This window comes from Marmota flaviventris, chromosome 10 (assembly GCF_047511675.1).
Source record: "Marmota flaviventris isolate mMarFla1 chromosome 10, mMarFla1.hap1, whole genome shotgun sequence".
Taxonomy (NCBI): Eukaryota; Metazoa; Chordata; class Mammalia; order Rodentia; family Sciuridae; genus Marmota; species Marmota flaviventris.
Window position 1 is genome coordinate 121,414,783 of NC_092507.1, and position 15,452 is coordinate 121,430,234.

At 48.4% G+C, this 15,452-nt stretch overlaps 1 protein-coding gene across 1 annotated transcript; it reads left to right on the plus strand.

Annotated features, from left to right (window-relative positions):
* The first annotated feature begins 3,322 nt into the window (after positions 1 to 3,322).
* On the plus strand, positions 3,323 to 8,997 carry Flg2 (filaggrin 2). Its single transcript, XM_071618661.1, has 3 exons — positions 3,323 to 3,533; positions 4,368 to 8,857; positions 8,920 to 8,997. Exons 1-3 carry the CDS (start codon positions 3,323 to 3,325, stop codon positions 8,995 to 8,997), a joined length of 4,779 nt encoding a protein of 1,592 aa, XP_071474762.1.
* Positions 8,998 to 15,452: the final 6,455 nt, after the last annotated feature.

Here is a 15,452-nt window from a genome sequence, read left to right on the forward strand (position 1 = left end):
TAACAGTGTGTGGGAAGAAAGCCCACTCTAAATTCATCTTGAACACTTCTGAAAACATCATTTTATATACAGCCCATTTTACTTTGAAAGCCTACAAAAGAGCCTTCATAAGGCAAGAGAATGTTTCTTTTTCTTTCTTTTTTTTTTTCTGCCTTGTACATTACTCTTTCATATTATTTGCATTTGACTGGACCTGACACACCTAAAATGGTCCAGAATTCTTGAATAATAATTATGCAATAAATATACAGAGTAGCTAGTGAAATGGTTAAGAGCAATGGTGCTACAATAAAGTAGATATGATCCTGTTTTTTCCATCTTCTAGCTATGACTCTAAATACTTTTATACTTTCTAAACTTGTATCTTCATCTGTAAAATGAAATAAAAATTCAGAAATGTTGTGAAGAGATGATATGGTATGTGAAATACTTTCAGCACACTAGAACATAGTAAATTATTAATAAATGGAAGTTATAATTGCAAAAAGACAGGAGTTAAGTAAACCTAGTAGCTTGGGTTCACTTTTAATTAAATAAGCATTTATTGTGCACCTGCCAAGTCTCTTACACTCTGCTACTTTCTAAGGGTACTAGATAAAGGAAATGAATTATGTGAATTCTCTAAAACAAAGTCTCTGCTTCTTACATGTCTATGACCCTAAAAAAAGTGTCCTGCAACATGTCCTCATACTGGAATGTGGGGCCCAGTGCCAGCCTTTCTGCAATCACCTTATAGATGAGAATGTGAAGAAGGAGGAAGATAAACATGTAGAGAGGTGGAGATAGATTTGATTGAAAATTATCAGCCCTTCCCACAGAGGACAGCACCCACATGTTATAAGGATCACCCACAAGCTATATAAGGATCACTATTTCAATCCACCATCACCCTGCAAGCTGCATCAGGCTCTATCCTACTTGTTCCTTTGGTGAACCAGGTAAGAGAAAATTTCATCCTGCTACCTCTGTGAACATTTGGTGTTGCCCATTGCAGAAATCCAAGAGTATGAGATAAGGCAGAAATTGTACAGATTTTGTCATTCTTTCCTTTTTTTAAGAGAAAGGAGAGAGAGAGAGAGAGAGAGAGAGAGAGAGAGAGAGAGAGAATAGAGAATAGAGAATAGGGGGGAGAGAGAGAGAATTTTTTTAATATTTAGTTTTCGGTTTTCGGTGGACACAACATCTTTGTTTGTATGTGGTGCTGAGGATCGAACCCAGCGCCCCACGCATGCCAGGCGAGCGCGCTACCGCTTGAGCCACATCCCCAGCCCTCATTTTTTTCTTTTTGTTGCTTTCTTGTTGGTTGTTTTTGGGGTTAGCTTAGTTTATTCTGGGGTCTTTTTGGAATAAGTATACCTTTATGGAGAAGAATAATGAAAGTAAAAACTTGTCTTCTTTTAGGCCATTCCATACTCTGTTTTTGTTTTGTTGTATGTCATTTTTTTCTAGTCTGTGCAGCTCAAATAGGAAAGAGTCTAACATTGTGATAGAGTCTTTTCCTTGTTCAGTTCCTACTGCTTCAAGATCTAATTATCTGCTAGTCAAACTCCTGCCTCCATTGCTGAGCTTTTCTACCTGTTAATGAAAAAGAACAGTGTTTGATCAAATGCTGAGACTGGCTAATTTTGCCATTTTTAATTTGCTGAGTTCAGGACTTGGGTCCAATTTACCTTCTGATGCCCAAAGGGGGGGGATGCAGATGTCATGGTAGAAGGACAGTAACTTTTGACTCAAGAACAGCAGCAGTAAAACTAGAGAGATTGGGGCAATGGTGTCTAGGTGGTTCTGGAAAATTTGGAAGCTCTAGGGCAACACCCAAGTCACAAAAGTACCCAAATTGTAGAGAGATTACATGTAGAGACTATATTCAATCACGATTAAAAATATGGAGACCTGAGATCTAGTCCCAGTTGGACCAGCAACATGCCATTACGTGAACTTAGCAAAGTAATTCAAAATTAATGAAGTTTTCACTATGTTGAACAGTGCTGTAAAATCCCTGATCCACACTTGTATTTGAGGCTTAAAAGAAACAGAAGGTTTAAAAAAAATCACGATATTAAAATGAGAACTGTGTGATGCTTAGATCCAACTCTGTTCTTTTTTGTTGAGAGAGAGAGAGAGAGAGAGAGAGAGAGAGAGAATTTTTTTAGTATTTTATTTTTTAATTTTCGGTGGACACAACATCTTTATTTCATTTTTGTGTGGTGTTGAGGATGGAACCCAGCACCCCGCGCATGCCAGGCGAGCGCATTACCGCTTGAGCCACATCCCCAGCCCCAACTCTGTTCTTGAACAATAAAATAAAATGAGAGTGCAGATGAACTAAAAGGAAAAGAAATAATGATACTTTTTTGTTACTTTTTCATTCTAGGTTTACTTAAACTTGCAAAAAGATGACAGATCTTTTAAGAAGTGTTGTCACTGTCATAGATATTTTCTATAAATATACAAAGCAAGATGGGGAATGTGGCACACTGAGCAAGGATGAACTAAAGGAACTTCTGGAGAAGGAATTTCGTCCAATTCTGAAGGTAAGGATCATGTGCAAGGCCATTAGGATCTTGCGGGTGCTCATTTATAGAACCAAGATTACCTAGAAAGGGCAAAGCTCCAAAGGTCTTTGAGAAAACACTATAAGGAGATTTTTTTGGACATTATAAAGTTTATTAAGGCACATGTATTTTCAAAAAGCCAATGTTTCTTCCTCACTTTTCTGTGTACTCCCACCTTATAGACATAGTCTTTCTCATGCACTCAGGTTTCTCTTCTGAAAAAGCAGAAAATAAATTTATACTAAGACATGAAATAATAAATTATCCTGTCAAGTAGGGGAAAATGTAGAGAGTCTGGATATTGTCCACAAAGGAGTTACCAATGTGGCCAGAAAAAAAAAAGTACTTTTTCCCATCTACTTGGGAAAGACTGTATTGACTTCAAAATAACATGTCCTAACAGAATAGGTTAACATGTATATTTAAAACTTATATAAAACTAAGATATACCAGTTAACCGAACTTGGTTTCTTCCACTCCTTCCCATATGGCATACCTGAACACACAAACTTCTAGCTTAAATCCTTGAAATGTTTTCTTTGAAGGAGTCCAATAGTCTCTATTTTCTATTACTCCTTCATATTTACTAGGTCCTATTAACTGAAAGTAATACTTGATTGGACTAAAACTAGAGAATGTCAAGTACTTAGAGATCCATAGCCCTACTTGATTGTTTTAGCTGGTGATGTGGGCTACACTGATCAGGTCTCCCTTGGTATGTCACTTATATACAGAACCCAGATGATCCAGACACAGTAGATGTCATCATGCATATGCTGGATCGAGACCATGATCGAAGACTAGACTTTACCGAGTTTCTTCTGATGGTATTCAAGCTGGCCATGGCCTGCAACAAGGTTCTCAGCAAAGAATACTGCAAAGCTTCAGGGTCAAAGAAGCATAGGCATGGTCACCGATACCAAGAGGAAGAAAATGAAACAGAAGAAGAAGAAGAGGAGACACCAAGACGGAAAAAAGGTTACAGACATTCAAGTTGGAATGAGGGAGAGGAGCATGGATATAGTTCTGGGGGCTCGAGGGGTACTGCAAAATATAGACATGGGTCCAACTCCAGGAGGCTGAGAAGGCAAGGTGAATTATCCAGCTCTGAAGGATCTGAGAAAAGGTATCAGGGCTCTGGTTCTGGACACTCCTGGAGCAGTGGCAAAGAGAGACATGGTTCTAACTCCGGGGAACTACGGGAAAGAAACAAGTCATATGGTAGCCCCTCTAGGGAATCTGGGGAGGAATATGTATCTGGATCAAAGAGTCAGGGAAGGAAAAGTCATGGAGGTTTTTCACATGGACTAGAGACTAGTGAACATGAATCAAACTCTACGCAGTCAAGAAAGAGTGGAGGACAAAATCTTGGGTCTAGCTCTGAAGGTTCAGGAGACAGTAGGAGACAAAGTCATGAATGTGGTTATAGTAATTCAGGTGGGTGTGGAAGGCCACAAAATGCTTCTAGCTCTTATCAGACAAGTAGATTTAAAGGGCCAGGAAACCAATCTAGCTGTCCTCAGTCAGGTTGTCAATCAGGAAGTAGTGGAGGACAAGGTCATAGATGTGTCTCAGGAGGGCAGTCCTCTGGATATGGTCAATCTGATCCTAGTTCCTGCAGGCAGTCTTGTAGTCAGAGAAGATGTGAATCTAAACAATGTGGTCAACCACAAAACTGTGGAGGACAACAAGGAACAGGCTCAAGTCAGTCCTCTTGCTGTGCAAAATATGGCTGTGGAACAAGTCAGTCTTCTAGTTGTGGTCAACATAGATCTGGTTCTTGTAGACAGTCTTCAAACTCTCATCAAAAAGGGTCTGGTCCAAATGAATTTTCCAAATGTGGTCATCATGGGTCTGGTTCAGGTCAGTCCTACAGCTGTGAACAACATGGACCAGGCTCGGGTCAGTCCTCTGGTTTGGGGCATCATGGGTCTGGCATAGGTCAGTCTTGCTGTGGCCAGTATGGGTCTGGCTCAAGTCAGTCTTCTGGCTGTGGTCAACACGGGTCTGGCTCAAGTCAGTCTTCTGGTTGTGGTCAACATAGGTCCGGTAAGGGTCAGTCCTCTGGCCTCGGGCAGCATGGGTCTGGCTCGGGCCATTCCTCTGGCTTCGGGCAGCACACGTCTGGCTCGGGCCATTCCTCTGGCCTCGGGCAGCACGGGTCTTGCACGGGCCAGTCCTCTGGCCTCGGGCAGCACGGGTCTGGCTCGGGCCAGTCCTCTGGCTTTGGGCAGCACGGGTCTGGCTCGGGCCAGTCCTCAGGCTTCGGGCAGCACACATCTGGCTCAAGCCAGTCCTCTGGCTTCGGGCAGCACACCTCTAGCTCTGGCCAGTCCTCTGGCCTCGGGCAGCACGGGTCTGGCTCTGGCCAGTCCTCTGGCTTCGGGCAGCACACGTCTGGCTCAGGCCAGTCCTCTGGCTTCGGGCAGCACGGGTCTGGCACGGGCCAGTCCTCTGGCCTCGGGCAGCACGGGTCTGGCTCTGGCCATTCCTCTGGCTTCGGGCAGCACACGTCTGGCTCTGGCCAGTCCTCTGGCCTTGGGCAGCACGGGTCTGGCTCTGGCCAGTCCTCTGGCTTCGGGCAGCACACGTCTGGCTCTGGCCAGTCCTCTGGCTTCGGGCAGCACGGGTCTGGCTCGGGCCAGTCTTCTGGCTTCGGGCAGCACGGGTCTGGCTCGGGCCAGTCCTCAGGCTTCGGGCAGCACACGTCTGGCTCAAGCCAGTCCTCTGGCTTCGGGCAGCACACGTCTGGCTCGGGCCATTCCTCTGGCTTCGGGCAGCACACGTCTGGCTCGGGCCATTCCTCTGGCCTCGGGCAGCACGGGTCTTGCACGGGCCAGTCCTCTGGCCTCGGGCAGCACGGGTCTGGCTCGGGCCAGTCCTCTGGCTTTGGGCAGCACGGGTCTGGCTCTGGCCAGTCCTCAGGCTTCGGGCAGCACACATCTGGCTCAAGCCAGTCCTCTGGCTTCGGGCAGCACACCTCTAGCTCTGGCCAGTCCTCTGGCCTCGGGCAGCACGGGTCTGGCTCTGGCCATTCCTCTGGCTTCGGGCAGCACACGTCTGGCTCTGGCCAGTCCTCTGGCCTTGGGCAGCACGGGTCTGGCTCTGGCCAGTCCTCTGGCTTCGGGCAGCACACGTCTGGCTCTGGCCAGTCCTCTGGCTTCGGGCAGCACGGGTCTGGCTCGGGCCAGTCTTCTGGCTTCGGGCAGCACGGGTCTGGCTCGGGCCAGTCCTCAGGCTTCGGGCAGCACACGTCTGGCTCAAGCCAGTCCTCTGGCTTCGGGCAGCACACGTCTGGCTCGGGCCATTCCTCTGGCCTCGGGCAGCACACGTCTGGCTCTGGCCAGTCCTCTGGCCTCGGGCAGCACGGGTCTGGCTCGGGCCAGTCCTCTGGCTTCGGGCAGCACGGGTCTTGCACGGGCCAGTCCTCTGGCTTCGGGCAGCACGGGTCTGGCTCTGGCCAGTCCTCTGGCTTCGGGCAGCACACGTCTAGCTCTGGCCAGTCCTCTGGCTTCGGGCAGCACGGGTCTGGCTCTGGCCAGTCCTCTGGCTTCGGGCAGCACACGTCTGGCTCTGGCCAGTCCTCTGGCCTCGGGCACCACGGGTCTGGCTCTGGCCAGTCCTCTGGCTTCGGGCAGCACACGTCTGGCTCTGGCCAGTCCTCTGGCCTCGGGCAGCACACGTCTGGCTCTGGCCAGTCCTCTGGCCTCGGGCAGCACGGGTCTGGCTCGGGCCAGTCCTCTGGCTTTGGGCAGCACGGGTTAGGCACTGGCCAGTCTTCAGGTTTTGGGCAGCACGGGTCTGGCTCTGGCCAGTCCTCTGGCCTTGGGCAGCACGGGTCTGGCTCTGGCCAGTCCTCTGGCTTCGGGCAGCACACGTCTGGCTCTGGCCAGTCCTCTGGCTTCGGGCAGCACGGGTCTGGCTCGGGCCAGTCTTCTGGCTTTGGGCAGCACGGGTCTGGCTCTGGCCAGTCCTCTGGCTTTGGGCAGCACGGGTCTGGCTCGGGCCAGTCCTCAGGCTTCGGGCAGCACACATCTGGCTCAAGCCAGTCCTCTGGCTTCGGGCAGCACACGTCTGGCTCGGGCCATTCCTCTGGCTTCGGGCAGCACACGTCTGGCTCGGGCCATTCCTCTGGCCTCGGGCAGCACACGTCTGGCTCTGGCCAGTCCTCTGGCTTCGGGCAGCACGGGTCTGGCTCGGGCCATTCCTCTGGCTTCGGGCAGCACACGTCTGGCTCGGGCCAGTCCTCTGGCCTCGGGCAGCACGGGTCTGGCTCTGGCCAGTCCTCTGGCTTCGGGCAGCACGGGTCTTGCACGGGCCAGTCCTCTGGCTTCGGGCAGCACGGGTCTGGCTCTGGCCAGTCCTCTGGCTTCGGGCAGCACACGTCTGGCTCTGGCCAGTCCTCTGGCTTCGGGCAGCACGGGTCTGGCTCTGGCCAGTCCTCTGGCTTCGGGCAGCACACGTCTGGCTCTGGCCAGTCCTCTGGCCTCGGGCAGCACGGGTCTGGCTCGGGCCAGTCCTCTGGCTTCGGGCAGCACACGTCTGGCTCTGGCCAGTCCTCTGGCCTCGGGCAGCACACGTCTGGCTCTGGCCAGTCCTCTGGCCTCGGGCAGCACGGGTCTGGCTCGGGCCAGTCCTCTGGCTTTGGGCAGCACGGGTCAGGCACGGGCCAGTCTTCAGGTTTTGGGCAGCACGGGTCTCGCTCTGGTCAGTCCTCTGGCTTTGGGCAGCATGGGTCAGGCACGGGCCAGTCCTCTGGCTTTGGGCAGCATGGGTCAGGCACGGGCCAGTCCTCTGGCTTCGGGCAGCACGGGTCTGGCATGAGCCAGTCCTCAGGATTCGGACAGCACGAGTCTGGCTCTGGCCAGTCCTCTGGTTTGGGGCAGCATGGGTCTAGCTCAGGTCACTCCTCTTGCTGCGGGAAGCACACATCCGGCATGGGCCAATCCTCAGCAGGATCCACTGATTCAGAGAGACAGGAAACATCTCATGGACAGTCTAGAGACACCACTAGACGTTCACAGTCTGGGCAGAGACAATCCACACGCTCTGGATCCAGACCAACTCCACAAAGGACGCCTATTCACACTGAGTCCAGTGAGAGTGAAGAGCACTCAGGAATCTCCCACAGACACTCAGGATCCTCTCAGGGCCACGCTGGATCTCAACATGGAGAGGCAGGATCCACTCATTCAGAGAGACAGGGAACATCTCATGGACAGTCTAGGGACACCACTAGACGTTCACAGTCTGGGCAGAGACAATCCACACACTCTGGATCCAGACCAACTCCACAAAGGACGCCTATTCACACTGAGTCCAGTGAGAGTGAGGAGCACTCAGGAATCTCCCACAGACACTCAGGATCCTCTCAGGGCCACGCTGGATCTCAACATGGAGAGGCAGGATCTACTCATTCACAGAGACACGGAACATCTCATGGACAGTCTAGGGACACCACTAGACGTTCACAGTCTGGGCAGAGACAATCCACACGCTCTGGATCGAGACCAACTCCACAAAGGACGCCTATTCACACTGAGTCCAGTGAGAGTGAAGAGCACTCAGGAATCTCCCACAGACACTCAGGATCCTCTCAGGGCCACGCTGGATCTCAACATGGAGAGGCAGGATCTACTCATTCACAGAGACAGGAAACATCTCATGGACAGTCTAGGGACACCACTAGACATTCACAGTCTGGGCAGAGACAATCCACACACTCTGGATCCAGACCAACTCCACAAAGGACGCCTATTCACACGGAATCCAGTGAGAGTGAAGAGCACTCAGGAATCTCCCACAGACACTCAGGATCCTCTCAGGGCCACGCTGGATCTCAACATGGAGAGGCAGGATCTACTCATTCACAGAGACAGGAAACATCTCATGGACAGTCTCGGGACACCACTAGACGTTCACAGTCTGGGCAGAGACAATCCACACACTCTGGATCCAGACCAACTCCACAAAGGACGCCTATTCACACTGAGTCCAGTGAGAGTGAGGAGCACTCAGGCGTCTCCCACAGACACTCAGGATCCTCTCAGGGCCACGCTGGATCTCAACATGGAGAGGCAGGATCTACTCATTCACAGAGACACGGAACATCTCATGGACAGTCTAGGGACACCACTAGACGTTCACAGTCTGGGCAGAGACAATCCACACACTCTGGATCCAGACCAACTCCACAAAGGACGCCTATTCACACTGAGTCCAGTGAGAGTGAAGAGCACTCAGGAATCTCCCACAGACACTCAGGATCCTCTCAGGGCCACGCTGGATCTCAACATGGAGAGGCAGGATCTACTCATTCACAGAGACAGGGAACATCTCATGGACAGTCTCGGGACACCACTAGACGTTCACAGTCTGGGCAGAGACAATCCACACGCTCTGGATCCAGACCAACTCCACAAAGGACGCCTATTCACACTGAGTCCAGTGAGAGTGAAGGGCACTCAGGAATCTCCCACAGACACTCAGGATCCTCTCAGGGCCATGCTGGATCTCAACATGGGGAGACAGGATCCACTCATTCAGAGAGACAGGGAACATCTCATGGACAGTCTAGAGACACCACTAGACATTCACAGACTTCGCAGAGACAATCCACACACTCTGGATCCAGACCAACTCCACAAAGGACGCCTATTCACACTGAGTCCAGTGAGAGTGAGGAGCACTCAGGCGTCTCCCACAGACACTCAGGATCCTCTCAGGGCCACGCTGGATCTCAACATGGAGAGGCAGGATCTACTCATTCACAGAGACACGGAACATCTCATGGACAGTCTAGAGACACCACTAGACATTCACAGTCTTCGCAGAGACAATCCACATACTCTGGATCCAGACCAACTCCACAAAGGACGCCTATTCACACTGAGTCCAGTGAGAGTGAAGAGCACTCAGGCGTCTCCCACAGACACTCAGGATCCTCTCAGGGCCACGCTGGATCTCAACATGGAGAGGCAGGATCCACTCATTCAGAGAGACAGGGAACATCTCATGGACAGTCTAGGGACACCACTAGACGTTCACAGTCTGGGCAGAGACAATCCACACACTCTGGATCCAGACCAACTCCACAAAGGACGCCTATTCACACTGAGTCCAGTGAGAGTGAGGAGCACTCAGGCGTCTCCCACAGACACTCAGGATCCTCTCAGGGCCACGCTGGATCTCAACATGGAGAGGCAGGATCTACTCATTCAGAGAGACAGGGAACATCTCATGGACAGTCTAGAGACACCACTAGACATTCACAGTCTTCGCAGAGACAATCCACATACTCTGGATCCAGACCAACTCCACAAAGGACGCCTATTCACACTGAGTCCAGTGAGAGTGAAGAGCACTCAGGCGTCTCCCACAGACACTCAGGATCCTCTCAGGGCCACGCTGGATCTCAACATGGAGAGGCAGGATCCACTCATTCAGAGAGACAGGGAACATCTCATGGACAGTCTAGGGACACCACTAGACGTTCACAGTCTGGGCAGAGACAATCCACACACTCTGGATCCAGACCAACTCCACAAAGGACGCCTATTCACACTGAGTCCAGTGAGAGTGAGGAGCACTCAGGAATCTCCCACAGACACTCAGGATCCTCTCAGGGCCACGCTGGATCTCAACATGGAGAGGCAGGATCTACTCATTCAGAGAGACAGGGAACATCTCATGGACAGTCAAGGGACACCACTAGACGTTCACAGTCTGGGCAGAGACAATCCACACACTCTGGATCCAGACCAACTCCACAAAGGACGCCTATTCACACTGAGTCCAGTGAGAGTGAAGAGCACTCAGGAATCTCCCACAGACACTCAGGATCCTCTCAGGGCCACGCTGGATCTCAACATGGAGAGGCAGGATCCACTCATTCACAGAGACAGGGAACATCTCATGGACAGTCTAGAGACACCACTAGACATTCACAGTCTTCGCAGAGACAATCCACATACTCTGGATCCAGACCAACTCCACAAAGGACGCCTATTCACACTGAGTCCAGTGAGAGTGAGGAGCACTCAGGCGTCTCCCACAGACACTCAGGATCCTCTCAGGGCCACGCTGGATCTCAACATGGAGAGGCAGGATCTACTCATTCACAGAGACACGGAACATCTCATGGACAGTCTAGGGACACCACTAGACGTTCACAGTCTGGGCAGAGACAATCCACACACTCTGGATCCAGACCAACTCCACAAAGGACGCCTATTCACACTGAGTCCAGTGAGAGTGAGGAGCACTCAGGCGTCTCCCACAGACACTCAGGATCCTCTCAGGGCCACGCTGGATCTCAACATGGAGAGGCAGGATCTACTCATTCACAGAGACAGGGAACATCTCATGGACAGTCTAGGGACACCACTAGTCGTTCACAGTCTGGGCAGAGACAATCCACACACTCTGGATCCAGACCAACTCCACAAAGGACGCCTATTCACACTGAGTCCAGTGAGAGTGAAGAGCACTCAGGAATCTCCCACAGACACTCAGGATCCTCTCAGGGCCATGCTGGATCTCAACATGGAAAGGCAGGATCTACTCATTCACAGAGACAGGGAACATCTCATGGACAGTCTCGGGACACCACTAGACGTTCACAGTCTGGGCAGAGACAATCCACACACTCTGGATCCAGACCAACTCCACAAAGGACGCCTATTCACACTGAGTCCAGTGAGGGTGAAGAGCACTCAGGCGTCTCCCACAGACACTCAGGATCCTCTCAGGGCCACGCTGGATCTCAACATGGAAAGGCAGGATATACACATTCAGAGAGACAGGGAACATCTCATGGACAGTCAAGGGACACCACTAGACGTTCACAGTCTGGGCAGAGACAATCCACACACTCTGGATCCAGACCAACTCCACAAAGGACGCCTATTCACACTGAGTCCAGTGAGAGTGAAGAGCACTCAGGAATCTCCCACAGACACTCAGGATCCTCTCAGGGCCATGCTGGATCTCAACATGGAGAGGCAGGATCCACTCATTCAGAAAGACAGGGAACATCTCATGGACAGTCTAGGGACACCACTAGACATTCACAGTCTTCGCAGAGACAATCCACACGCTCTGGATCCAGACCAACTCCACAAAGGACGCCTATTCACACTGAGTCCAGTGAGAGTGAAGAGCACTCAGGAATCTCCCACAGACATTCAGGATCCTCTCAGGGCCATGCTGGATCTCAACATGGAGAGGCAGGATCCACTCATTCAGAGAGACAGGGAACATCTCATGGACAGTCTAGGGACACCACTAGACGTTCACAGTCTGGGCAGAGACAATCCACACACTCTGGATTCAGACCAACTCCACAAAGGTCGCCTATTCACACTGAGTCCAGTGAGAGTGAAGAGCACTCAGGCGTCTCCCACAGACACTCAGGATCCTCTCAGGGCCACGTTGGATCTCAACATGGAGAGACAGGATCCACTCATTCAGAAAAACAGGGAATATCTCATGGACAGTCTAGGGACACCACTAGACATTCACAGTCTTCGCAGGGACAATCCACACGTTCTGGATCCAGACCAACTCCACAAAGGACGCCTATTCACACTGAGTCCAGTGAGAGTGAAGAGCACTCAGGAATCTCCCACAGACACTCAGGATCCTCTCAGGGCCACGCTGGATCTCAACATGGAGAGGCAGGATCCACTCATTCAGAGAGACATCAAACTGGTCATGAACAGTCCCAAGGTAGTACTAGACACGCTCATTCTGGCCATGGACAATCCCCAGAGAGTAGTTCCCACATAACTCCAAGAAGATCACCTGTTCATAATGAGTCCACTGACAGCGAACATAAATCAGCCATCTCACAAAGACACTCAGCATCCGCTCATAGCCATGCTGGATCTCAACATGGTGAATTGGGATCTGGTCACACACAACCACATAATATTCACCAGCAGTCAAGAGATAGTGTCAGATCACAATCAAGTAGTATTCATGGTCAGTCTGGAAGAAGACATTTTGAGTCACAAAACAACAGGAAACAAAGACATGGATCAGGTCATCGTTGGAGACACGGCAGCTATGGTCGTTCAGAATATGACTATGGGCAATCTGGTTATGGACCTTCTGGGCATAGCAGAAGTAGCAGTCGCACTTCTAGCCCTTTGAGGTCAACAGACAGACCTATAAGTACTTCCGTGTCTACACATGGACAATCCTTTTCTATATCTGACCAAACTGAATTCAAAGCAACTGGAAGAGAAGGAAGGCAGGTTTCAAAGCATGGACAGTTTGAAGCAAGTCAAGGGCAATTAGTTGATTCCCAGGAACAGTCTGGATCCCGTATAACAAGACAAGGATCTAATCATGCCCATTCTGTAATAACCTCTGAACAGTCAAGTAACACAAATGTTCAGTCTCAATTTGGTACAATTGGAAATCAGAGTTCTATTCACAGCCCATCATATGACCAGTCTGGATCTAATGATAGACAATACATGTCATTTTCTTCTACTAGAAACCAATCTGGTTTCACTAATGAGAGGCAAAAATATAGCCAGAGCCAACCAAGTAACACCTATGAGCAATCAATTGACAACATAACAGGAAGTCAAAGATCCTTTTCTAATTATTCACTGTATAGTCAAGACCCTATGGGATCTGAAGAGTATAGGTATTTATCAAGAAATTCAACCATATTGGGTGGGGGAAGTCAAGAGCAAGAGTCCGGATCTAATCCATCTGGTGGCATCAGTAGGTACAGTCAGGATGTAGATGATACGCAGACAAGAGGCTCTGAGGCAAGAGATTACCACAGGAAGGCAAGAATGGACTCAGGTTCCCTCTACATAGATAGCAGTACGCCACTCTACGAGTATGTCCAAGAACAAAGGTGCTATTATTTTGAATAAAAAGTAAGGAGAAAATAAAATAACCAACGATAAGAACCCAAGGAAATATGAGACATACAATAAGAAAATAAGATATTTAATAGATTCCTTCTTTTGGTAGTAGGGCTTGTATGTCTGCTCTTCTATATTAACTATAATACTGTACTCTTATTAATTTTGTTGGTGGTGCTGGTCTTTTTGTAAAGCTCCATAATCACTGAGCTCCTTGGATAGAAAATAGTGAATGGAAGAAATAAACAGCATTTGGACCTACATTCAGAAGTATATAATAAAGTGATCTGTATATTTAAGGACACAAATGAGTCTTAAAGATTTTTTTGAGAAACAAAATTTGGATTTTCCAGATTTTGTTTTAATTGATTATTAACAAACCTATCCAAGAAGCTAAGAGATATAGTTTAAGAATCAAAATTTCTTTAATACAATGTAACACATTTCATGTCCTGAAAAAGGAATATGGTAGTTTTCTAGGTGAAGGTTCAGAATATTTTCATCTTTTTGTGTCACCATTGGGATTCTGTACACTTTTGAATTTATTATCATTCCTTCCTGGATATAAAAACAAAAAAAATTGCATTGCATTAAAATTGATAACAAACTTTTCTTCAAAGCATGGTTTCTCTTTTCTTTCATACCCACAAACACAAATATAGTTCCCTGCCTCAGAGTCAGATGCAAATTTTTTCTTCTACCTCTGAACACCTAGATGGCAGTAAAGCATTCAGATACTAATAATAAGAAGCCCAGATCTGCTTGCTTCACATCTCCTCAGGAGCTAAAAATGGAGCTACATACTCAAAAAGAAAGGAAAGAGTTAAGATGTTTCAATGACAACCCACTCTAAATTCAGAACAGAAAAATTATTTTATTTCTACCTGATGTAAACATCTTGTTCTTGATACAAAAGAACATATGAAAGATAATAAAGTTGAAACTGGGAGGTGTAGCTTAGCCGGAAAAGACTTGGCCTGGTCTACGTAGGCTCAAGTCCCCTGTTTGCTTCCTAGGGATAAAAAAGAAAATAAAGGAGAAGGGCTGGGGGTGTTCTCAGTGGCAGAACATTGCCTAGCCAAGCACAAGGTCCTGAGTTTCATCTTCAGCATTGCAAAAGAAAACAAATATGAATAAATTAATTAAGAAGACCAAAGATGTGAAAAGTCAACCATATCTGATCTTTTCCTCAATCTAATCACTGCCTAAAGCATTTATAGGAAGAAAGGCTTTACACTGAGTTTACCTGTGCTTTGGTTAATCATGATCATCACAGCAAACATTATCAAACATAACCCCAAATGGCTATTTCCAAACACAACCTGAGCTCTAGAAATAAGAATTGTGTACTATGGATTTTTTTCTGTCAAAGATATTATTGAAACACCCCTATGAATGGAGGCTAATAGGAGCTTGAAGTTTTCTGTAGAAGGAAAACAATTATGAATATATATCTGCCTAAGAGGAGAAAATATATTAATTTATTATGAACGGAAGAAATAATAAGCAGCAGAAAAAATATTGATTTTAGCAGAAAGTTTACTATTTTAAAACCAAAGATAATTTCCAGAATGTCAGAGTTAATAAGAACTTCAAAGATCATCCCCTTAATCTGCAGGTTAAAAGAAAAAGAGCCACTTGGAACATTTATAATAATTCTCTAATTAATCAGTGATAATCCTCTAAGTCCCAGAATTTGGTATTCTACCTCTCACTGCCTCAATATCAAGCTGTTTTTCTTCTACCTTCCTTTTGTAATTTAAGTTAAAGTGCAATTTGTCAGCGGGTATGTAAAATCACTAGACCTAACGTTTCAAGATAGTCAAGTGGGGGCACCAGTACTGATTCACTTCTTCCTTCATAAAGAAAAACCAAAACAACAAGTGTGCAGCTGCATTTTGAGGTGAGTGACCATGGAGAACACAGAAAACCAGCAAGACAGAGACTAGAACCTAGTAAGATGCACAGCCCTGGGACAAGAGCATAGTAAGAGAAACAAAATATTCTC